The 26,313-nt window shown below is 36.0% G+C and overlaps 1 protein-coding gene across 1 annotated transcript in view; it reads left to right on the forward strand.

The window, feature by feature from the left end:
* The window catches only part of SCEL (sciellin), a 189,926-nt gene that overhangs the window by 127,285 nt on the left and 36,328 nt on the right, over positions 1-26,313 (forward strand). Inside the window, exons 19-25 of the mRNA XM_082365780.1 lie at positions 410-469; positions 4,353-4,412; positions 6,464-6,523; positions 9,048-9,098; positions 10,047-10,109; positions 13,734-13,793; positions 13,940-13,999. Coding sequence (XP_082221906.1) covers positions 410-469; positions 4,353-4,412; positions 6,464-6,523; positions 9,048-9,098; positions 10,047-10,109; positions 13,734-13,793; positions 13,940-13,999 — 414 coding nt within the window. The remainder of the gene's footprint in view (positions 1-409; positions 470-4,352; positions 4,413-6,463; positions 6,524-9,047; positions 9,099-10,046; positions 10,110-13,733; positions 13,794-13,939; positions 14,000-26,313) is intronic.

Here is a 26,313-nt window from a genome sequence, read left to right on the forward strand (position 1 = left end):
ACAGAATAGGCAATTATATCTGATTTGTTAGATGGAAATTTACATTCTATCTGGATCCAGTATAGAACTTTATCTAACTCAACATTACTTCAGTGCCACCCATCTGGGGTGTTCTAACAAGATGTATCTGAGGGCAAAGCTGATTTTGTTAAATAACAAGTTTCACGTATACTTATGCATTTTGAGAACAAAACAAAAACATCATATGTTTCTTGTTGGTAAATTAGGAAACTTAAATGGTCTTCAGTTCAAGATGTAAGAGAAGAATTTTCATTTGCATTTAGAGCTTTAAAAATTACATTGATAGAGAACGTGTATACTTACCACTTCTTAATTTTGCCAATCATTGTTCACTTGATTAGCGTTTTATTTTAATGACATTCATTAAAACTCATTTCCTTATTCAAAGGAAACAAGACCTCGATGGGCTTATTAAAGTGAATCCTGAAACAAATAAAAATATCAAGAGGTAAGTAATTTAAAGCTTTTTATTTCTCCTTTGGCATTTATAAACACATTGGAATTCTGAGTGCTTGCATTCAGGAGAGCAAATTGAAATTCAAACTGAACTGAACTCTTTTTTTCCAAATACATCATATTAAGCAATTCTATATGAGTGATACACAGAATTTTATTTGCATTTTATTCTCAGGTGACATTTGCTATAAGGTAGATTTTGAGAAATTAAATGGGAATTTGACTACCCTTCTCTACTATTTATTTCTTTGTGTGTAAGTGTATGTGTGTGTGTGTGTGTGTGTGTGTGTGTGTGAGTCTGTATGTGTATGTGCATGTGTCAATAGTGTGTTACATATAAATGTGTGTATATATTAGTGTATATGTATAAGTGTGTTGGTATAAGTGTATGTGTGCATATTAATCAGGGTTCTCCAGAGAAACAGAACAATAGAATATATAGAGAGAGCAAGAGAAAGAGAGATTTATTATAAGGAATTGGCACATGCCCTTCTGAATTGGCACATGGCCGTTAGGGACGGCCATCTGCTTTACTCAGTCTACAGATTCAGATGTTAATCTCATCCCAAAACACACTCACAGACACACCTGGAATAATATTTGACCAAATATCTGGGCACTCTGTGGCCCAGTCAAACCGACACATGAAATTAACCATCACAATGCATATATATATATAAATATATGTGTGTATGTATAAGTAGTGTGTGTGTATGTGTATGTATGCATAAATAGCATATATAAACAAGTGTATGTGGGACTGTAAGTAGTGTGTGTGGATGTGTTTATGTACAAACTGTGTGTGTACATGTGTACTATGTTTGTGTGTAGTGTGGGTATGTGTATATAGTGCAGTGTATGTTTAAAGATGAAGAGCTTAACAAAGTGTACCTTGTAAACGAATTACCCTACCCATGAATTGTCAAGTAAATCTGGAAAGCTTATGTCCTCTTGCTTTTTTTTTTTTTATTTTTTAAAAAACAGATGGAACATATCTGAAACTGAGCTTGTTGGCGTGTTGCTGAAAAGTATACCAAATAATTCCATGTGGTTTCTTTTGAACTCCTTTCCATTCCATTCACTCAGTACATATTATTATGCGTTGATTCTAAAAAGTGTCACTGATGCCTGCAGGCCCTGTCAGCAGAGCCTGGCTGGCTGAAAGCTGGTGCGTGCTGTCAGGCTGTCCTGTTCTCAGCAGCACAGTGTGATTGCAGGCCCAGTGACCCTATGAGTTGCAGACGTGTACAATTTTGCATCGACAGACTGAGAAGAAAGCACTGACTTCCTTGGCTACCTGGGTATTTCAGGGAGGTAACTTGAGGTTGGGAGCAGGGAGTCTAAAGGACCTGGGTTCAAATTCTGGCTCTGTCACTTGCTAGCTGTGTCCCCATGCTTCAGTTTACTCTGAAATAAGGATCATAATACTGTCATGCCTGGCACATAGTAGATACGAATAGTTTTAGCAATAATAAAGATTCACATGAATTATGTTTTCTTAATAATTTAGATACTGTTCAAATATTTAATTTACTTTGACTCTCCAAGAAAAATTCATGTTTTTCCTTTCTAATTTTTATTAAAAAGAGTATTTCAAATCATCACCTATTGTTTTTCATAGGTTGGGGGTGTGTGTGTGTGTGCCTATGTGTACACATGTGTATACACACATGCAGATGTGTGCAATCGTGTGTATGCTTGTGTGTGCATTCATGTGTGTATGCCTACATGTGTGAGTGCATACGGGTGTGTGTCTGTGCAAACAAGTGAAAATGTGTGTTTGATGGCGTACATGTGTACACATGCTTGTGTGTGCCTAAATATATGTGTGAGTATATCCATGTGCTTTTGTGTGTATATGAGTACCTATGTTCATGGTTGTGTATGTGTGTGCTTCCTGGGACCTTTTAGGGACAATAGTGATCTTTTTTTTTTTCCTTTACCAAGCATTATTAAATTCTGTAGATCTCTTAAAAGTAAAATAAGATCATCTCCCTCCCTTATTAAAAACTTTCAATGTTCTCTTATTTCAGGTAGAATAAAGTTCTAAACTTTAGCGATGGCCTTTCACATGTTCAGTAAAGTCCAGCCAAACTGATCTTTTTTCTATTCCAGGCTCACTTCTGCCTTAACACTTCTGTGTATGCTATTCCCACTTTGGGAAGCTCTATTCCCATACTGTCACCTTCTCAAAGAGATCGTTTCTGACCATTGAATATAATTAAGTCACCAACCCCTCCTTCAACCCCAGCATTGCAGGCACCAGGCACTCTTTTTTACTTTCTTCATAGCATATATTATTATCTGGAAATGTGGCATTCATTTATACATTTGATTGCATATTGCCTGCCTCTCATCAAGTTAGAATGGAAGCTTCTTGAGGGCTAAGCCCATCTGTATTGTCCCATAACTTGGGGCCCATAGTAGGCCTTCCATAACTATTTGTGGATTGAAAGAATGCATAAATATTGAAGACATATACACTATGAGGCATTGCTTCCCACAGTTGAGCTCAAAATATTATTTTACATTACTACATTAAATAGCACACTCTTCTTTTTTGACTATATGAACTTTAAAATTTAGGGAACCTTATACTGATATGTGCTCTATTTAATATATTTAAAGAGATCAAGGCCTTGACAACACAACCAACACAAATATTACAAGGTTGGAGTTGCAGTGCTTAATGTTGTGGGGTTTCTTTTTGAGTACTCAAATCTAGAAACAGAATTCTGGGAATTTTTTTTCTCAGTCACTGGCATTCAAATTCCACATATCTCATTCAGGCAACAAAGGGTTAAAAAAATCAGCAAAGGGTATTGGGGTAGAATGGTTGTCTCTTTCAGGGTTAATAGTTTCATTATTTGCATGAAAAAGGATCAAATTTTTTATTGCTGCTTTTAGCAGGGATGTACACATTCTCAGACATCTGCATACAAGTAAAAACTTGAGTCAATGTCTAGCTGCTTCCAAATATCAATACCTTTGATGTTGCATTGACGCAACCTCAGAGATTTCATGATCGATCTTAGCAGGGCCACAGGGCATGGGGATCCAGGGTGTAAAAGTGCCTTCTGTGGACGTTCTTTACCCATGTGGTATCCTCTGTAGATCAGAGGCACTTTGGCTGGCACTGCGAATGTGGAAAACACATGTAGAAGCAATAGGAAAAGCAAAATTCCATTAAAATCAGAAGCAGATATACTAAAGGGTAATCATAAATTACTGACGTGTTTTCACTGACTACACGGAGTTTTATATTATAGTAAATATAGCTTACATTTCAGAACTTTATAGAGTTCAATCTTCCTATTGTTTGTTGCCAACACAGCTAGTCAAAATTTGTAGTTTTAACACACAGTAAGTACCAGCAGCAGATACCAGATTTGTATATCATGGACTTTAACAAATTGGTATACTTATCTAAATCCAGTGTTTAAATAGAAAATCTGCTAATGAATGTCAATTTTACAAAATATGTGTTCTCCAAAGTTCCCACAGCATGTTGGAAGTTGATAGGTAGAGTTGTGTCTTGTGGAATGTTCCATGAAATGTGTATACAGACTATTACAAAATATGTTTAGTGCACCTGGAAAAGGCTAAGAGCATAGCATTCAATGAATCAAAATAGAGTCCTAGTTCAGTATTTGCTAGTGGCCCTAATGGCTCCAAGATTAAAATATTGTCTCACTGAGTCTCAATGTGTTTCAGAGATATATAAATCCCTACATACTTCTGCGTACCTTTAACAATCTTCAACTCTTTGGCATGATCTCAGTGAGTGTTTATACTGTTCCTGAGTTATAATGAATAGTTTTATCAACTTGGTTCTAGTCTATCATTAACCTCATCACGTTTTCTATGCTTTAAAGGGGCCAGAGCCTTGACAATCTCATCAAAGTGACCCCTGAAGTAAACAGAAGTAACCCAGGGTGAGGATTATATCGTATCTTTTTTCCTTCCCATCAATTTGTGCATCAAATTCTGCATCAATTTGTGGCTCTCATTAGAGAAGCTATGCTGAAAAATCTGTGGAGTCAGAAAGTCTGAGCTCCATTACTTACTGGCTGGGTGCCTTGGAGCAAGTCCCTCGAACACTGAGCTGAGGCTTCTTTAGTTATAAAATGAGGATCATAATGTCTGTTCCACCTTTGTCATTTGATTATTAAGGATCAAGTGCAATAATGGATATAAAATCCCTTTAAAGCAAAAAGGCACTACAAATGAAAATTATTAACAAAATATAGTTTAATTATAGCTATAGCATTATGTAGAATACTGAAAGGGGCTGGCCAGGCGAGAGTTTTTGGCAAATAGTTCCAGAATTGATCTTTTTAACTCAATCTTGCCCTAATTTTATGGTTTTATTTTGATAGGAAATGGGAAACTGAGCTAGTATACCAATGATTTGTATGGAGGTCAAAATTTTTACTCTTTTATTTATTTATTTTTTTACACACACACACTCTATTTAAAATTTTTACTCTTTTAAATGAAGGGCATAGACCGGTATTGATTTCTCTCAAAACCTAATCGCAAAATTCATCTTGAGCACATATATCCTTCAAAGTACTTAGTTGACTTAATTCCATTTTTACTTATTATGTTTTTGTTTGCTTTTTTGTTTAAAGTTCCAAAGACCTCAGTAACCTCATCAAAGTGAACCCAAGAACAGGAAAAAGTGTGCAAGGGCAAGATTGAATACGCCCCTCTTTTTTTGTTTCACATTAACCAATGCTTCAAAACATTATTAAATCATCATTTCAGCAGACTGACACTGCTATAGTATCAATGTATCAATGGTAGTTCAAGAAAAACCATGGAACCCCCATGATCTTTTATGTAAAATGTTTAAGATTTTGGTCAAATGATTTCTAATATAATGCAGGTGCCTTGATGCATTAGGTGCACAGCTGTTTTTTCAGGATGGATGGGATACTTTCATTTGCTGATTTATTTTTCTTAAGCAGAGGGATGGCACAGGAGAGAGGAAAGAGAATCAGACCAGAGCCCAGAGATGGGGGTCTGGGCCTGGCTGTATCCTCACTAGCAGTGTGAAATGGGCATGGCCACACTCCCTGTTTGGACTTCAGTTTTTTCATCCTCACAGTGAGGAAATTGGACCAGATGCTCCCTGATCACTTCCAATGTCAATTCAGTTATTAAGTTCCAGTAAGATGGTTGATGTTATAGAATGTGCACACACCCTGGAGTTAGATTACATAGCTTTAGATTCCAGCCTTGCCACTACTAGCCACGTGGCAAAAACTTAATCTTTGTGTGTCTTAGCTTTTCCCTTTGTGAAATCAGGAGGATAATACTTACTGTTGTTGACCTGAAACAAATAGACTGCCAGATATTTCTCCAGCCAAGGTGGATTTACTCAGGATCACCAGAGAATTGCAGTTTGGGGTCTGCAACCATGGGGAACCATATGCAAGTCCCTGAAGGGGAAGGGAGGAACACTTTTATAGAAGGAGAAAAGGAGGTTGGGAGGGCTACAGTAAACAAAGAGTTCAAGGCTTTTCGTTGGCTGAGTCCCTGCCAGGAAAGAAGAGGAGTCATTCTTCTTCCTCCTGGGGTCCGCTATTATCACAGGGCACAAGAACTCCCCCTTCTGGTCTCCTAACTCTATTTCATTGAAGTTTCTGTTTATTAATTTTTTAACACTATTTCATTGGACTGATGTGAGGATTAAATCATATAAATCACGTAAATCACTTAGAACAGTGCCTGGCACATCATGAATTTTCTGAAACCATTAATTATTGTTTATTATTTCTATGCAGTTATAGTTAGGTCCAAATATATATTTTCAGAGTCAACACTGAAAAACTCCAACCCCTTGAGATGATCTCTGTTTTAATAAATATTTTATAGTAAAATATTTCTATAATAAAAATGTTTCTCCATTTTAATAAATATTTGCAACCACTTGATGTAAGATGACCATTTCTCTGATCATTTCTTCCATGTTTTAAAGGGGCCAAAGTCTTGACAATCTCATCGAAGTGGCTCCAGAAACAAACAGAACTAACCAAGGGTGAGGTTTATGGAACTTATTTCTCCATTTTCTTCTATTCAACCTCAAAAATATGATAAAACTCATTGTCCCATCACAGAGACAGCCAATAATGGGACCCAAAATCAGTACCTCTATGTCAGAAACCTAGTCTTGATGTCCTTATTCAGGGCTCCCTGGTTGTGGATATTTGTGGAGGAATTCCTTAAAATATGGGAATAATCTCTTATCAGTGTGGGATTTGTGTTCCATGCTTGGGATTTCCTCAAAATGAATCGAGTTTCCTCCTGGGATGAAATATCTTCCCCAAACAATTTCTTAGACATAAGCAGCCTAAGAGAAGGTCTTCATGTGAAGAAAATTCTCCTTCCTTTATCCTTCATCATTTTTTCCCTCTTCTCTTATGTTTACACTCAAACAATTCCTAAAGTTGGGAGGTTATTTTTTAAAATTATACTTAGTTTATTGAAATAATAAAGAATACAAAGGATGACATTTGTCTTTTATAGAGAGAATTTTCTTTAAGGTACATCGTGTTGAGTAAACAAAGAGATGTAAAAAAACCACGAATCTATAAATATATATTGTTATGCTAGTTTGAATGCGAGTTAAATATAAAAGATACCAAGGTATATATTTTCTTTCTGATAGATACTCTATCTTACTTGGTGTATAGGAATTCTATTTTTACAGTAGGTAGATATCATATAAAGTTTATTAGACTAGATCAGGAGTCAGAAACTTTTGCTTAAAGGGCTAGGTAGTAAATATTTCAGGTTTGGGGGACCATAACAGTCTCTATTTTAACTAGTCAACTAGCAACCATTGATAATACATCGTAAAGGAATGGGCATGGCTGTGTTCCAATAAAACTTTACTTATATAACAAGACTACGGGCTGAATTTAGCTTGAGGACCATAGTTTGCTGACTCCTGGACTAAACAGTATTTCATGTGGGTGAGTGAAGAGGATCAACTCTGAATGCACTTGGAACAGCTTCCGAAACAAAGCCTCCCTTGCATATCTTGTTTTATTCACTTTATGGTTAGACCAAAGATTTTATCATTCTTTTATCTGATTATTTAGTGCTAAATTGTCCTTAGATTTTGTTCACTAAATAAGAGCATAACGCATTGCCACTGTCTGATGGTCAGGTACTGAATCCAGAGACCATGTAATACTTCATGTTACAGATAAAAGAGTCAATGAAAGACAGCTATCCCTTGTCCCTCTTCCAAGATGACTTAGTTTGTAAAGTGAAGATGGCCTTAATGATATGACCTTTCCCGTGCAGTGTGTGAGCCTCGTTTCAGTACCCACCCTCTGCCATGTATTGCATTTGGTCATGTGTCCATCTCTTCTACTTGATAGTGAAATTTTTGAGTTCGGAGAATACTTATTAGCTGTATAATCTTGGACAAATCGTTTAACCTCCTTTAAGCCTCAGCTTCTTTATCTGTAAAGTGGGGATTGTAAGAATTACCTTCTTCATGAATTACCAGAAAAATTAGATGCGAGCAAGCTTATGAAGCACTTATTCCTCAAGTGCTTATTAGATATTATCTATTGGTATTATTATTACTGTTACTGTTTTTCTTCATTGTTGGATCCCCATTGCACCACTCATTGCTTAGTTCAAAGACGATACCAAAGAAATTATCTGTTAGGTTGAATTTTATGAAATTGTTGACATTCAATAATTTTTGATCCACAAGAGGACAATTTCATATAGTTCAATATAATAGAATGCAATAATTTACATGGAAGGATATGTACATGATAAATTAGTTTATAGGTTAATCCTAAAGATTAGTTCAGTGATATAAGCCTTTCCAGTCTTTTTTCTTTTCAGGGTGTATAACAAATTGTCCAATAATAAGGTATAGCAAATTAGGCATCTTGTTCAGGCCTTCTGATGTTAGAGTTGGTATGAAGGCCCAGTGTGGTAACAGAAATGTCTCTTTAGAGCTATTATTGCCTATTTGTTTAGAATAAAAGCAAGTTATATAAACTGAAGTTTTCCTTGTTCTGACTTAGCATTGCATGAAGCATGATTCTGAACTGATTAATATCTTGGAGTAGCCTGAATGTTACATACTCATATTATGTATATTACCTCCATACTTTAGAATCAGGAAATAGCCTCTTTTTAAAAAAATCCCAGGTTTTTGTTTTGTTTTGTTTTGAGGGGAGGGAAGCAAGGAACACGTGCAAATGATGAACAATTTAAATTTTTCTCTTATTCATTACAAGCTTCAAAAATATTCTTGGAAAACAAGGAGTTTAAGAGCAATTTAAATTTGAAGTTGTCTTAAAAGAAATAAGAATAAAACTAAATTAAATTTTCATATATATGTAGTTGTGTAAGAAATGAATTGATAGTAGCCACCTGCTTTTACAGAGGGCTAAAAAAGAACTCAAGTAAGATGAAGTTTTGAATTAACAACAATCACTTGATTCAATATTAATATTGAAAAAAATGTACAAATTGTAATTGATTTGACTTGATTTTACCCCCTTATTGAAATTTACAACATTTTTTAGGAACCAAGACCTGAACAATCTTATCAAAGTGACTCCCTCAGCAAATAAAAGGTAAGCTTATTAAGATTATTGAAGACTCATGAACAAGTCTTCAATTTATGCCCCAGAATAAGATTATTTGGCTAAGGACATTTGAAAGGGGACATGAAAAAAATGAGAACAAATTGATTTGTTGATGTGTAATGATGGTAGATAGATTTTTTCTTTTATTGTGTTGCTTCAATTTATTACATTATAATATTGTTCAAATTGTAATATTGAAGCTAATTCTGTCTAATGACTATTTGAGAAATTTATTGGATAGCATAAGTAGCATAAGTAGGTTATTACTGCAAGTTTATAGTAAATAAATTATAAGTTCATAAAACTGAATAAACCCAAGAATATTGGCTTTCTCCTCTTTCACAAACCCAAGGATTAATTTTTAAATGACTCTTCAGAAAATTGGTGACATAACATTCTAATACTTGATTAGAATATTTCTACATGATTTTGATTATACTCCTGTTTTCTTGAAAAGTTAAGACCCATCATTCACTGGAGCAAAAGTTAAGAAAAGCGTGACAGAGTAGCTCCAAGCTACCTCTCAAGATTATTGTGATGATAATGTTGGTGAAAAGCATTGTGCAGATGTAAGGAATTATTGCGAATAGAGAGAGGAAGGATGTTAGCAGAAGGGAGCATGTGGTTTGGGGTCCAGCTATGGTTTCAATCCTCGTTCACCCTCAGTCATTTCTTAGGTATCTGGCCCAAAGAGGGTCTTAATTTCTATGAAACTCAATTTATTTATAAAGAGAGAATGGTAATATTTAACTCAGTTGTTTTGAGGATTTAAAAAAGATAACTAATATAACTAATATATATAAAGTAGAAACTCGGTAAATTTATCACTTTTTGTCTAGGATCCCATGGAATGTTTCACAAGCATCAGAAGAAACAATGCTAGCCATTGTTTCTGATTTCCAACTGAATTTGACCTTTTATGTTATTTTGTTTTAGCAGTGAACAAGATCTTGATGAACTTATTAACGTAAGCCCCAAAGCTGTCAAAAACACAGCCGGGTAAGAGAAGGATGTGATTTATTTACTTTGCTTTGTTTCTCCTTTACTAAGTACAATTTGAATATAAATGACTTGTAATCATTCTATGGGCAAACTGAATATAAATCTTGAGAAGTCATCACAATTTTTATATGTCCCTGAAAACTTAGATATCTATTTGCTAATAAAAAGAAAGGCAGCTCAAGTAAAACAATTGAAGGGAGTGATTGGGGTAGAAACATAGCTAGTCTATGTCCTGTTTATGTTTTGTAGTATTGATGTTAATACCTTTGTCTCTGGATTTGGTTAAATTTATTAATGATAGTTAATTTTTTGAAAAGAGCTGGACACCTCATTAGTTATAAGCAATACCATTCACCTCGTTTTCAGAGGGTGTTTTCTGGTAGTCGGTGGAAATTTTATGAGGTTCATTATTTCTTAGCTGGTTTGCTGCTCGCAGCAAAATAATGGATCTAAAATTTGGTAATTCTTTAAGTAGTATCTATAATGATGAAAATGAAATTCACTTTTTGTCTCTGGGTATAGGAAGATTTTTATATCATTATACACTACTATTATATATATGTACGTATATATTTATATATATATTTAAGAATGTTTTTATGATTTCACTTTTATGAGTTTAGCTGGTACGTACAAAAATTGCAAAATTTTGGAGATGGAAGGAAGGAACCTCAGAAAACTCATAGCCCTGTTACTATGAACACTTGCAAACCACTGTTCCAGTCAAACCTATTCTATTTACAGAAGAGGAAATTAAGACTCAGAAAGGTTAAGTGATGTGACCAGTGTCACAGAGAAAACTAGTGGAAGACGAATAGTAGTTCTGTGATCTGTTAGGCGGTGAATAATTACTGAGCACCTACTGGGTTTGAAGCTTACAACTAGGTATCATTAGGTGCACATTAGGTATAATTATAGGCCATGGATGCCAAAAGGAGAATTCAGTAGACATACTCAATCTTATTAACAGCAAGCAATTATCATAGATTAAAGCCAATTATGTACTAGGGGCAAAGAGATGGGACTCCAAGACAATAACAGGTTGTCAATTTAATATATTACATTTTGGGACGCTTATGTAATGCTTGCTGAATATAGAATGTATTGTCAGTGAGTTGCATTTAAAAAGAAAAGGAGACATGAAATAGGTAATTTAAAAAACACGACAGGCAGTAAAATTCACATTCATAGATTCCTAGGAGTAGAAGATGTTAGAGATGGGCAGAGGCTTAGAGATGAACAAATCCAATCTACCCATTTTACATATGAGAATACTGAAGTATTCGGGGCAAAAGTCTCATAATCTTCTGTGAGTTCTTCCAACTCCCAGCCCAACTCCTGGTCTTTAAATCACAGCATGGAGGCTTTCATCTTAAAATAGGTGAAAGTTGATTCAGTACCTCAGGAAATAGTGGAAACTATAAAGCTAGGACTTTTACTCTTGCCATGGGACAGCCTGGAGCTGTTCTCTACTACTTTCACAGGGTCACTTGAAATATTACTTCACAGTCTTTGAAGTGACAATGGCACAAATTTATGCCAATGACCGCAAAACACTTTACAACTTTTGAACTACATGAAAATAATAATAGCTAAATATTTCAATGTATCCCTATATCCTTAAAGCAAAATAAATGAAAGCAGTAACTTGAGTAGGAAAAATGTTACATTTTTCCTGGATAAAATTTAGATATAAGATTCCTGTGCTTGTAGGATCCAGGGTCTGAAAAAAGTGTCTATAAGTTTTCAATTCATTAAGTTGCATGATGCTCTCAGTCAAGGCAATTCAGGACTGAGATCCTTGCTTTATTGACACAAGGTGTCGTCTTTTAAAGAGAAGTGGTACAACATAGCACGCGTTTATATATATGTTTTCTAAGTGTTTCTCAAATTGTGGGTCACATCCCATTAAATGGTCTTGTAATTAATTTAGTGAGCGGCAGTCAGCATTTTTTCCCAGTTAACTAGAGTGAAATAGAGTAGAAAACATGAGAGTTCTTACGTAGTGGGTGTCTTATTTTGTGAAATTTATGTTTTATTATGTATGTGTGTGTGTGTGTGTCTGACTGAAAACAGAAAGTATTGGGCTGTGATGTAAATTGTATTTTTTAATGAGCTCTATGATGTAGTAGTTTGAATAGCACAGTTCTAAGATTTGGAATGAACCAAGTTTTCTGTACCGAGCAGAACAGTAAAAACGGGAGTTCTCATGTTTGTGTTTGCATTTTTTATGCAGCTTACTCTTAATTATGCTGGTTGGTGAATATTATATGTAGTTACACTAAAATATTGTGATTGATTTTATGTATTAAAAGGTTGTGGCCTTTGACATATTATTTCCTCTACAAAGTTTTATTTTTTGTACTTTTTATTCTTCTAATGTATGAAATTATCCTCATTTTAAAGATCGTCTTTCAGGCACAATTTAACTTTATAACAGGTTTTTGTAATCAATTTATACAAGAAAATTTTATTTTGGATAGTTCTCATATGTTTATCATTTCTTTGATAGTGTTTGTAGATACCAGTTGATTATCTTTAATTGAAAATATTGCTATTGAAGATAATTCAAAACAGTAAACATTCATTTAGGGGCTTTCTGTCTACCATGGAGATCTGAGAACAAGGATGAAGAGATCAAACTCAGTGAAGCCATGAGCTGGGAAGCAAATTCTATGGAAAGGCTTAGGGGCTGGGGAAGGAAATGCAGACCTTTTTCTCAGACTTTTTGATGACTAACCTCTAAGTGGCTCTCCTTCAGTTCCTAACCTTGCATCAGTCTTTTTGAAGAGTAAACCACACTTTATTTTTATATAAGGGAAAAGGACTTTTGGGGGGAAGGAGGTACGGGCAGGTAGCTGCCAAAATTTACTGAAAGCAGGTGTTATCAATCCCAAGATTTCTTGCTATTGTGGGCTCTTCTTTGAATAAATATTATAAAGCGGTTTAGAGGAACACGTTGAAAAATCACTACTTTCCAGACCTTAGAAGCAAAGTATTATACGGAGGCAATGAGTGATAGCAAACCAGGTGGGAGGAAATACTGTTCTCCGACTGAGGAAAGAAACTGATAGGGTTTCAACTAGGAAGTGGACAGTTATCAGAGTTATGTCCCTAATTTACCATGATTTCAGCTTTGGAAGTCATGGTAGAGGAAAGAAAAGTCACAATTTTGATGGATTACTGGAACTCTCTTTGCCAAGACTTAAGTATAATCCTAGTTTGGGAGTTTCTTATTTTTTTTAAAAATGGTATATTTAGCTGGTGAATATGATTTTTAAAATATCAAGGACCTTAGAATCAGTTTGTATCTTCATACTGTTAAAACATTCCAGAGTAAAAGTGGTCAATCATGAGATGTTTGCTGTGAACTCTGAGTTAGCGTGCCCTTGTAGATGGGCTCTGACAGTAAGCATGTGAAGTCAGAGTAATTCTTCTCCTGATCCAACATAATTAGTCCTCCCTGGATTGGTTTGGAAATTTATTTCAAGGGGGTTCTATGCCAAACCAATACGTCTTATACTAAATGATAAAATAGCTAATCCCTTCTTCCAATTCCAGCCAACTTAAACCTGTATTATCTCTAACACAAGCTGCTTTAATTTGTTTTTCCATTTGAAGAAATCAAGATCTTGATAAACTCATCAAAGTGAATCCTGAAACTCTCTCCAACAACCAAAGGTAATAGAACTGTATTAATTTTTGTGCTTTGGGTAGGAAGAATGTTTTGTTTTACAATTATTTCAAGCAACTTGATAACCTTAATGATCTTACCAAAATAATTTATTTATAATTAACCTGCTCCCTTTTTATTTTTCTTTTTAAAGAAACCGGGATCTCAATAACCTTATCAAAGTGAATCCTGAAGTAATCAGAAGCAATCAAAGGTAATCAAATAAAAACAGTCATTTCACGTTCTCATGTCTGTTGCCCCTGAGTGGAGTAGATTTATTATATTGCTTTATAGACCTAGCACAAGCAAAACAACCTATCACTAATCGGAGTTTATTTTTTTCTCTTTTTCTCTTTTGAAAAGCCAAGCTTTGGACAATCTTATTAAAGTGAAACCTTCACCTCTCAGAAATACTAAGCGGTAAATGACTTTGCCTAACTATCTTGACATGTTCCCAAGGTTCTAGGTTAGGAATTTCCTTTCTTGCTCGCTTTCTTGCTTTCTTTCTTCTCTTTTTTTAAAAGAAGACTTTCGTTTTTCTTGAGTGTTCAAATGTGCACACATTTATAACCCATGTGTTTCCTGTCAGCTGAGAACATGCTGCACTCTTCTGGAATCAACTGCACTCTTTTGGACTCAGTTTTGTACTTCTTATTTTCACGAAGACAGCTTAGGGTTTGTTGCCTATAGGAAATAGAGTATCAGGACTGATATGAAAAATGAGTGAAATTAAATAAGAGGAAAACATATTTTGGAGAAGCTGGACCAAACCGGTGGTTTACACAGATGCCTACAGAGCATTGGAGCACTGGAAATGATATTCAGTCTTCAGAATTACAGATCCACAGCTCACGTGGGCTCACAAAATATTCCAGCAGATTTTAACCTTGAACCTCCATTTTGAGTTTTGTAAATATCTTATAATTCACTATCTTTATGTCATATCTTTCACCAAAAGAGCTTATTGATAATGCACCAGAGTGCGTTGTATGAGAAGCCCAGATTGTTCTGCTGACCTGAAATTTTGCCATAATAAATATATAGCTGGGAATTAAAGTCTCAATATTCTGGGATGAAGAAAGCAAATTAACATATGGAAAGTGCTTTGAAGCCACGGGGAGAAAGAGGATAGTGTGATGTGCTCATCGGCCTAAATCTTATGTCTTTTTGTTTTCTACATTAGTGGTTCTTTTTTTTTTTTTTTGGAGTATAATTGCTTTACAATGTCGTGTTAGTCTCTGCTGTACAATGAAGTGAGTCAGCTATATGTATACCTATATCCCCTCCCTCTTGGACCTCCCTCCCACCCCTCCCCCCCCATCCCACCCGTCTAGGTTGTCACAGAACACTGAGCTGAGCTTCCTGTGCTTTATAGCATGCTCCCACTAGCTATCTATTTTACACATGGGAGTGTATATATGTCAATCCTTGTGTTTTAATTTGCCTTTTCTGTTTGTGTGTTTTTATCACAAGGTGTTGGGGTGTCTGAGGTAGGAAGGTACCAAGGCGATTGAAGAGCAATTGCTAATTAGACAGCAGTATTTATTGAACACCTCTGGTGTGCCTGGCAATTTATATACATTTAATCCTCACAACCACCAACCCCATGAGAAATATATTCATGCATGCTATTTTACAGAAGAGGAAACTATAGCTCAAAGATATAAAATAAACTTCTCAAGAAAGAAAACACATCCTGGATCTAAACCCAAATCCTCCTGATGTCACTACTGGAAGAAGAACAAAAGATCGGGAGCAAAAAAAGCTCAGATTTACCCCTTCTTTCTGTCCTTTATTCTCCCTATGGTCCCTTCCTTTCTAATTCCCCTCCCACCCCTGCAGTTAAAGGACTACAATTAGATACACTTTTTTTCTAGAAAATTATTATGGAAATGACAGAGAGGAGAGGAAGGTTTGTCTTATAGAGATTTTCTAATAACTGAAATAATAGAGGACTTTTGGTGCTGACCCTGCCACTGGTAAGCGTATGGAAATATCTTTGATAAGTAGAACCATTTCTTCAGAGTGGTACTGGGAGGGGCAGATTTTTATTTTTATTAGTAACAGTTTTAGGAGGTTCCCAACCCATGTTGGAAGTGGTTAGGTTTAACAAGCACGTATGGAATAACTAACAGTGGCTACTGTAGCCAACTTCTCCCTTAGTGGCTGTTTCCATAAATTGTAGCGCCCTCTCTCTCTCTCTCTCTCTCTCTGCCCCGCTCCTGTTCCCTCCTTCCTCCTCTCCCTCCCTCCCTTTCCCCTTCTTCTTACTTTTGCCTCCTTCCCTTCCTCCTTCTGCAAATGCACTATGTTGACAGATAATGGTAAATTTCTCATAAGAGTTTTGCCTTTTGTTTATTAGAAGAGGCTAATTTCATAAAAAGTAATTTGTAGTTCAGCAACTCCTAACTAAGTATCTATAAGAAGAGGACATTTTCCTTATACAGATAGGATTACTATAAAAAAGAAATTTAAAAATATTGACCATCATGTTGTTTTCAGATGGCAGCCTTTTTTAAGGATTTATTTTTAAACTTTTTATTGAGGTATAGTTGATGTATAATATGATATAAATTACAGGTATATGATATAGTGATTCACAATTTTAAAGGTTATACTCCACTTATAGTTATTACAAACTATTTGCCATATTCTCCATATCATAGAATATATCCTTGTAGCTTATTTTATACCTAATGGTTTGTACCTCTCAATTACCTACCACTATATTGCCCCTCTCCCCCTTGCCTCTCCCCACTGGTAACCACTAGTTTGTTCTCTATATCAGATGGCAGCTTGATCCACAAATCTAACCTAAGTGATGTCTGACTATTCTTTAGTAGTTACACCAGATTTGATGATAATCAGCCAGGATATTCAAGAATTACTGCAGAAAAAACAGGAAAGACTAAGCTGCCTATTTGAAAAAAGTGACTTCATTCAATATGTTCAGTCACCTGTATCTGCAATGTATTTATGTGGCCCACTTGATTTTAATGGGTAAAGAGAGGGGGCATTTTAACATGACTCCCAGTAGGAATAACAGCCACAAGGCACTTTTACATCCAATTCAATGTGACAGGAGCACTGATTATTTAATAGTATAACAGCAGTGAATCAGAGTTCCTTTTATGTGACTTTGCTGACATTTCCAGCAGCTGTATATTTAATTCACAGTTAGGGGTGGAATAAATTTCAGTCATGGATCAGAATGTAAGCAGGTGTCCCTGAGCTCTTTCTAGGAAGACAACAACTTGAACAAATGCAAATGTGTACAGAATTTTCATTTATTCAGGGAGAAACTGTGAATTTTAGCAATGACAGTTTCACATTTTCATGAACCAACATTAAAGTGGCATATTTAATTATCGGTAGCCTATAAACTGCTGCTCCCACATGAAGACTGAAAAACATCTAGTGATACAGGTCTTTACAGTTAGAAAAGGCAACCTTCATCTGAAGCAGAAAAAATATTCTGAACTATTTGTAGTATTATACGTCCATCTTTATAAGGGCTTCCTATTTGCTAAGACATACCTTGTTAATATCCCAATAAGAGGAGGTTTCCTTCCTATCTTCCTATTGCATATTTCTCATACTTCTGCTCAAGACAGAAAGCTGGAGGTGGGAGGTAACCTTGACTCTTTCCATTGCTTAATTCTCCATAATCAGTAGGTCACTCTGGGTGCTTCGCCTAGTTATCTCAGGAACCGAGACATTTCATCATCCCAACTGCTACTATAGCCCAGCTTACTGTTAAGTCTCCTCACTGGTCCCTCTGCTGTCTCTGGTACCTTCTGCCCTTCAATCTGTCTGCCACACTGTAGAGTGATCTTCTTAAAACACAAATCTGATCCTGTCCTTCCTCTGATGAAATCCTCCAGTGGCTTCCCATTGCCACTGGACAACAGTGTACCCCTTAACCTGGTTTCCAAAGCTCGCCATGATGTTGCCTCCACAGGCCTCCCCAACCCCATTCCCTATGCTCCACCCACAAGCAAAGCCCACCCACACACCCCCTGACATGAACACGCCTCGCTCCTCTGTCATTGCTGCTGCATGGATAACTGTTACTTATCCTTTAGGTGTCAGCTTAGGTGTCTTTTACTCAGGCTCTGGGAAGCCCAACCTGACCCATCACTTCTGCATCAGGTCCTTCTGGATGTTCTCAAGCTCTCTGTTCTTCTGTCCTATGATGTTTGTCTCTTGGAATTATTATTTAATAATCTCTCGTCAACTATTGGATTTTTTAAGGTCAAAGATTGGATCTGTCTTGTTCGTGTCTTTATCTACAATTCATGGCACAATGCTTGACATGTATTAGGTGCTTAATAAATATTCTCTGAGTTACAAGCTAAATTTCAAAACTAATCAAGACCTGTGATCATCCAACTAGACAAAGCCCATTGCCTTATAACTCTAACACTCTGAGCCCCATGAGTGAAACTAGACTGGAGGGATCTGATATCCTATGACTGGTCTCCTTGCTCAAGCCAATGACTCTATTTTGAAATGTAATCTCAATGAACCATGGTGAATTAGAGCCACTGAAATTCTTGGTCACATCTTATATTTAAAATACCTAAATTGATCATTTTCTCTACGGACCTGTTAATTTCTTTAATATAAAATCTTTAAGACTCCCTCATTGAAACAAATTATAAAAATATGTAAAGCTGGGACCATTTTGCAAATTCAATAGAGTTGAAGAATTATAGCAGTTATCTCCCTGTATTCTACACTCCCTTCAGAGAGAGAAATATTCCTTTGAACTAAAGCTTAAAGCCTTAGTTTTAGTTCTTGGCATAAAAGAAGTACCATAGTAAATTTTCTATATGGAGGTTTTTAATTTTGCAAATGTGTTTGATACTCTGCAAAAACGATGTAAGTGAGCTGGAGAGAGAGAAACATATTGCAGCATTTGATAAATACCTCCCACACCTTCATAAGAGAGGAAGAGCAGTTGGGAGTGAGCTGATTACTTTCTCTCATGTAGAGCATATCCTAGGAAAAGTTGTGTTATAAGAGACATAATAAGCCTTGGTCCCCAGAATCTCTTTTTTTTTTCTTTAATCTGCTCGCAAGGGAGTATTATATTCCTTAATGGGGCAGTAGAAAATAAATTACATGATTATAACATAGATAAATGCTCATATTCAAAATGTGTGCTATGAGTCTACATAGCAGATAACGCATATCTTCTCCCAAACATTCTGTAGTCTATGTAAAGAAAAGCATTTTCAGTTGCTATGGTTAACAAAATTTCTTTTTAGCATTTCTCTCTGTATCCACAGAGAATTGGTGGTTTTTCTTGAAGTTAATTCCAACTGTTCATAAAATCACAAAATTATAAGGTCTTCCACTGAACTGCCACAGAAAAGGTTTGGAATCAAGCCTTTGTTTGACCCTGCAGCATTTGGCTGGGCTTCTATAAAAATCTATTTTTCACACTTTGACTCACAGCTCTTCATCTTCTACCACAGTGTAAAAGACACGATAAGATAGATGTAGTCTTAATTAAAGAATGAAAATTTTTTTTACATTTTTCAACTTGGGAAGTTTATGGGCAATCTGAACTTCTTTTATTGGATCTCCAAATCTAGCTGATGACATCAATCAGGGTGAACAACCAGAGCAAATCCACATTTTGTACTTTTCATGATCTGGAACTTTTAATTTTGCTTTAAATATTAGTATAAAATATTCAGAATAAAATCTTATAATCCACTCTACCAAACTTGATATGTGGCACTGTTTAATAAAAACAGCAAAAATTCTATGAAACCCCTAATAACATGGTTTACTCAATGATTCACAATTATATCCCTTTGGGAGTGTGCTTCTTTGAAGGCAAGCATACGTTCCAATTTTGAGTTATCTACCTACAGTGGTTGGATTTGCAGGATTCTGGTTTCTCCTCCTTGCTTAGATCTAAATCCATTTCCACTCTCCCTCACAATAGCTAGGGTCCAAAAGACTTGGGTCCTGGGGGTGAGGGGTGGGGTGGTATAGGCAGATCAAAGATGCAGTATCTGCAGCAGCCAGGAGTGGAAAGCGCCAGAGCAGGTGAGGGCATCCAGCATCAGGCTGAGAAACTAAACATAATCATGTCATGAGGGCAGAAGCAAATGTGTATTTGGTTGCTAGGGCTGCCATAACAAGAACCACAGCCTGGGTGGCTTAAAAGAGAAATTAATTTTCTCACCGTCTGGAAGCTAGAAATCCAAGATCAGTATGTCAGTAGGGTTGGCTCCTTCTGAAGGTCCAGAGGGAAGGATCTATTCCAGGCCTTTCTCCTTGGCTGGTAGAGGGCTGTCTTTACCCTCTGTCTTCACATTGTTATCCATCTGTGTGTGTATCTGAGCCTAAATTTCCTCTACTTATAAAGATACCAATCATATTGGATTACGGCCCACCCTAATGACCTCATTTGAACTCGATTTTTTCTGGCATTAGAACTTCGACATATAGATTTGGTGGGAGGGCAAAATTCAACCCCTAAGGAAATGTCCCAAAATAAGGAAACAAAGCCCTGGTTGGGAGCTGTGTGAAAAAAAGGAAAGAAATATGTGCAATTCAGGGGTGAAATAAGGCAGGTTCTAGGTGATTGACACAAATGGAGATGATATGTCCATCACCGCCTCTTCTGAACTGTTTCTAAGAGGTTATTATGCACACTCTGTACCTAGATGTGGCCAAAGCTGACTGCCATAAAGGCTCAGGGTCTAATATCTTTCCCTTGGGGTCCCTTTCAGGTCTTTTCCCAGAGCTGGGTAAGGTAGCATAGATTTCCACCAGAGAAGGAGAAAAAAGAGAATTTAAATTAATTTAATGCCACAAGTATTTTTGGAGCAGCTACTGCATGCAAGGCCATGTTAGCCATGGTAATGTGATTTTACTCTCAAGTCATAATGAAAAACACCAGCTTCCTTAAAAAATGTCACTCAGTTCATCCAAGGTTAGCTTTGGAGGGAGAATCACTTCCTGGGACAGAATTCTCATTCCCCAAAATTCACATTTCCTGGTGATCTCTCACTGTTTGCCATTGCCAACCGTCCCTGTTTGGCATTCCTGGGAAACTGAATTATGGAAGATCATGATAATCCACTTAATTTTTATCCCATTATCCCCAAGTATTTAGTAAAGTACTATTGTATTTTAAAATGTTAAGCGGAGGATCATTTAATGCTCAGGCTATTAAGATAGTATGGTAACCCCTGAGGTCAAGAAGGTGACTCTAGTAATAGGGAAGGACCGTCACAGGTTAGGTGAATGCAAAGCCTGCTGTCTCTATTTCTAGATTTGAAAGATGCGATCTGGGAGGTCTCCTCACACAGTTCTAGTAGTTATATTGAAGAAGTCAGTTTTGAATTTTACATCATTCAGACTGCAGAATCAAATGATTTTGATACTTCTGAGCTACTTCTGAAATCCTGTACTTTTTACATATATTAATTGGCATATTTTCTACTATAACTCACATTAAAAAATAATTTAACTAATTTCTACATTTTCAAAGATGTGCAGCTAGTATTTTATTTTATTTTGTTTTTTTAAAAAGATCTTTAATGGAGTACAATTGCTTCACAATAATGTGTTAGTTTCTGTTGCACAACAAAGCGAATCAGCCATATGCATACACATGTCCCCATATCCCCTCCCTCTTGAGCCTCCCTCCCATCCTCCCTATCCCACCCCTATAGATGGACACAAAACACCGAGCTGATCTCCCTGTGCTATGCTGCTGCTTCCCACCAGCCAACTATTTTACATTCGGTAGTGTATATATGTTGATGTTACTCTCACTTTGCCCCAGCTTCACCCTCCCACCCCATGTCCTCAAGTCCATTCTCTATGTCTACCTCTTTATTCCTGCCCTGCAACTAGGTACATCAATACCAATTTTTTTTTTTTTTTTTTTTTTTAGATTCCATATATATGTGTTAGCATACAGTATTTGTTTTTCTCTTTCTGACTTACTTCACTCTGTATGACAGACTCTAGGTCCACCCACCTCACTACAAATAACTCAATTTTGTTTCTTTCTATGGCTGAGTAATATTCCAATGTATATATGTGCCACATCTTCTTTACCTGTTCATCTGTCGATGGACACTTAGGTTGCTTCCATGTCTTGGCTATTGTAAATAGTGCTGCAATGAATACTGTGGTACATGACTTTTTGAATTATGGTTTTCTCAAGGTATATGCCTAGTAGTGGGATTAATGGGTGATATGGTAGTTCTATTTTTAGTTAAGGAACCTCCATACTGTTTTCCATAGTGGTTGTATCAATTTACATTCCCACCAACAGTGCAGAAGAGTTCCCTTTTCACCACACCCTCTCCAGCATTTACTGTTTCTAGATTTTTTGATAATGGCCATTCTGACAGGTAGAGGTGATACCTCATTGTAGTTTTGATTTGCATTTCTCTAATAATTAGTGATGTTGAACATCTTTTCATATGCCTCTTGGCCATCTGTATGTCTTCCTGGTGAAATGTCTATTCAGGTCTTCTGCCCATTTTTTAACTGGATTGTTTGGTTTTTTGATAATGAGCTCCATGAGCTGTTTGTATATTTTAGAGATTAATCCTTTGTCTGTTTCATTTCAAATGTTTCATTTGCAAATATTTTCTCCCATTCTGCTGGTTGTCTTTTTGTCTTGTTTATGGTTTCCTTTGCTGTGCAAAAGCTTTTAAGTTTAATTAAGTCCCATTTGTTTATTTTTGTTTTTATTTCCATTACTCTAGGAGGTGGGTCAAAAAAGATCTTGCTGTGGTTTATGTCAAAGAGTGTTTTTCCTATGTTTTCCTCTAAGAGTTTTATAGTGTCTGGTCTTACATTTAAGTCTTTAATTCATTTGAAGTTTATTTTTGTGTATGGTGTTAGGTAGTGTTCTAATTTCATTCTTTTACATGTAACTGTCCTGTTTTCCCAACACCACTATTGAAGAGGCTGTCTTTTCTCCATCGTTTGTTCGTGCCTCCTTTGTCATAAAGTAGGTGACCGTATGTGTGTGGGTTTATCTCTGGGCTTTCTATCCTGTTCCATTGACCTATATTTCTGTTTTTGTGCCAGTACCATATTGTCTTGATTACTGTAGGTTTGTGGTATAGGTTGAAGTCGGGGACCTGATTCCTCCAACTCTGTTTTTCTTTCTCAAGATTGCTTTGGCTATTCAGGGTCTTTTGTGTTTCCATACAAATTGTGAAATTTTTTGTTCTAGTTCTGTGAAGAATGCCATATGTCATTTGATAGGGATTGCATTGAATCTGTAGATTGCTTTGGGTAGTATAGTCATTTTCTCATTGTTGATTCTTCCAATCTAAGAACATGGTATATCTCTCCATCTGTTTGTATCATCTTTAATTTCTTTCATCAGTGTCTTATAGTTTTCTGCATACAGGTCTTTTGTCTCCTTAGGCAGGTTTATTCCTAGGTATTTTATTCTTTTTGTTGCAATGGTAAATGGGAGTGTTTCCTTAAATTCTCTTTCTGATTTTTCATTGTTGATGTATAGGAATGCCTGAGATGTCTGTGCATTAATTTTGTATCCTGCAACCTTACCAAATTCATTGATTAGTTCTGGTAGTTTTCTGGTGGCATCTTTAGGATTTTCTACGTATAGTATCATACCATCGACAAACAGTGACAGTTTTACTTCTTCTTTTCCAATTTGTATTCCTTTTATTTCTTTTCCTTCTCTGATTGTTGTGGCGAGGACTTCCAAAACTATGTTGAGTAAGAGTGGCGAGAATGGACATCCTTGTCTTGTTCTTGATCTTATGGAAATGCTTTCAGTTTTTCACTATTGAGTATGATGCTTGCTGTGGCTTTGTCATATATGGCCTTTATTATGTTTAGGTAACTTCCCTCTATACCCATTTTCTGGAGAGTTTTTATCATAAATTGGTGTTGAATTTTGTCGAAAGCTTTTCCTGCATCTATTGAGATGATCATATGGTTTTTATTCCTTAATTTGTTAATGTGGTATATCACATTGATTGATTTGCATATACTGAAGAATCCTTGCATCCCTGGGTTAAATCCCACTTGATCATGGTGTATGATCCTTTTAATGTGCTATTGGATTCTGTTTGCTAGTATTTTGTTCAGAATTTTTGCATCTATGTTCATCAGTGATATTGGTCTATAATTTTCTTTTTTTGTGATATCATTTTCTGGTTTTGGTATCAGGGTGATTGTGGCTTCGTAGAATGAAGTTGGGAGTATTTCTCCCTCTGCAATTTTTTGGAAGAGTTTGAGAAGGATGGGTGTTAGCTCTTCTCTAAATGTTTGATAGAATTCACCTGTGAAGCCATCTGGTCCTGAACTTTTGTTTGTTGTAAGATTTTTAATTATGGTTTCAATTTCATTACTTGTGATAGGTCTGTTTATATTTTCTAATTCTTCCTGGTTCAGTCTTGGAAAATTGTACCTTTCCAGGAATTTGTCCATTTCTTCCAGGTTGTCCATTTTATCGGCATATAGTTGTTTGTAGTAATCTCTCATGTCCTTTGTATTTCTGCAGTGTCAGTTGATACTTCTTCTTTTTCATTTCTAATTCTGTTGATTTGAGTCTTCTCCCTTTGTTTTCTTGATGAGTCTGGCTAAGGGTTTATCAATTTTGTTTATCTTCTCAAAGAACCAGCTTTTAGTTTTATTGATCTTTGCTATTGTTTTCTTCATTTCTATTTCATTTATTTCTGCTCTGATCTTTATGATTTCTTTCCTTGTACTAACTTTGGGTTTTCTTTGTTCTTCTTTCTCTTTTAAGTGTAGGGTTACATTGTTTATCGGAGATTTTTCTTGTTTCTTGAGGTGAGATTGTATTGCTATAAACTTCCCTCTAGAACTGCTTTTGCTGTGTCCCATAGGTTTTGGGTCATTGTGTTTTCATTGTCATTTGTTTCTATGTACTATTTTGTTTCTTCTTTGATTTCTTCAGTGATCTCTTGGTTATTTAGTAACGCACTGTTTAGCCTCCATGTATTTGTGTTTTTTACAGTTTTTTTCCTGTAATTGATTTCCAGTCTCAAAGCATTGTGGTCAGAAAAGATGCTTGATATGATTTCAATTTTCTTAAATTTTCTGAGGCTTGATTTGTGACCCAAGATGCGATCTATCCTGGAGAAAGTTCCATGAGCAATTGAGAGAAAGTGTAATCTGCCACTTTTGGGTAGAATGTTCTATAAATATCAATTAAATCTATCTGGTCTATTGTGTCATTTAAAGCTTGTGTTTCCTTATTTATTTTCTGTTTGGATGATCTGTCCATTGGCGTAAGTGGAGTGTTAAAGTCCCCTACTATTATTGTGTTACTGTCGATTTCTCCTTTCATGGTTGTTAGCATTTGCCTTATGTATTGAGGTGCTCCTATCTTGTGTTCATAAACATTTATAATTGTTATATCTTCTTCTTGGATTGATCCTTTGATCATTATGTAGTGTCCCTCCTTATCTCTTGTAGCAGTCTTTATTTTAAAGTCTATTTTATCTGATACGAGTATTGCTACTCCAGTTTTCTTTTGATTTCCATTTGCATGGAATATCTTTTTCCATCCCCTCACTTTCAGTCTGTATGTGTCCCTAGGTCTGAAATGGGTCTATTGTAGACAGCATATATATGGGTCTTGTTTTTGTATCCATTCAGCCAGTCTCTCTCCTTTGGTTGGGGCATTTAATCCATTTACATTCAAGGTTATTTTCAATATGTGTGTTCCTATTACCATTTTCTTAATTGTTTTGGGTTTGTTTTTGTGGGTCTTTTTCTTCTGCTGTGTTTCCCACCTCGAGAAGTTCCTTTAGCATTTGTTGTAAAGCTTGTCTGGTGGTGCTGAATTCTCTTAGCTTTTGCTTGTCTGAAAAGCTTTTGATTTCTCCATTGAATCTGAATGTGATCCTTGCTGTGTAGAGTAATCTCGGTTGTAGGTTTTTCTCTTTCATCACTTTAAGTATATCCTGCCACTCCCTTCTGGCCTGCAGAGTTTCCGCTGAAAAATCAGCTGATAACTTTATGGGGATTCCTTTGTATGTTATTTGTTGCTTTTCCCTTGTTGCTTTTAATGTTTTTTCTTTGAATTTAATTTTTGTTAGTTTGATTAATATGTGTCTTGGTGTGTTTTTCTTAGGGTTTGTCCTGTGTGGGACTCTCTGTGCTTCCTGGACTTGGGTGACTATTTCCTTTCCCATGTTAGGGAAGTTTTCAACTATAATCTCTTCAAATATTTTCTCAGACCCTTTCTTTTTCTCTCTTTTTCTGGGACCCCTATAATTTGAATGTTGGTGCATTTAGTGTTGTCCCAGAGGTCTCTGAGATTGTCTTCAATTCTTTTCATTCTTTTTTCTGTATTTTGCTCCTCAGCAGTTATTTCCACCATTTTGTCTTCCAGCTCAGTTATTTATTCTTCTGCCTCAGTTATTCTGTTATTGATTCCTTCTAGTGTATTTTTCATTGCAGTTATTGTGTTGTTCATCTCTGTTTTTTTGTTCTTTAGTTCTTCTAGATCTTTGTTAAACATTTCTT

This window comes from Balaenoptera borealis (genome assembly GCF_965194805.1).
Source record: "Balaenoptera borealis genome assembly, chromosome: 18".
NCBI classification, from domain to species: Eukaryota; Metazoa; Chordata; class Mammalia; order Artiodactyla; family Balaenopteridae; genus Balaenoptera; species Balaenoptera borealis.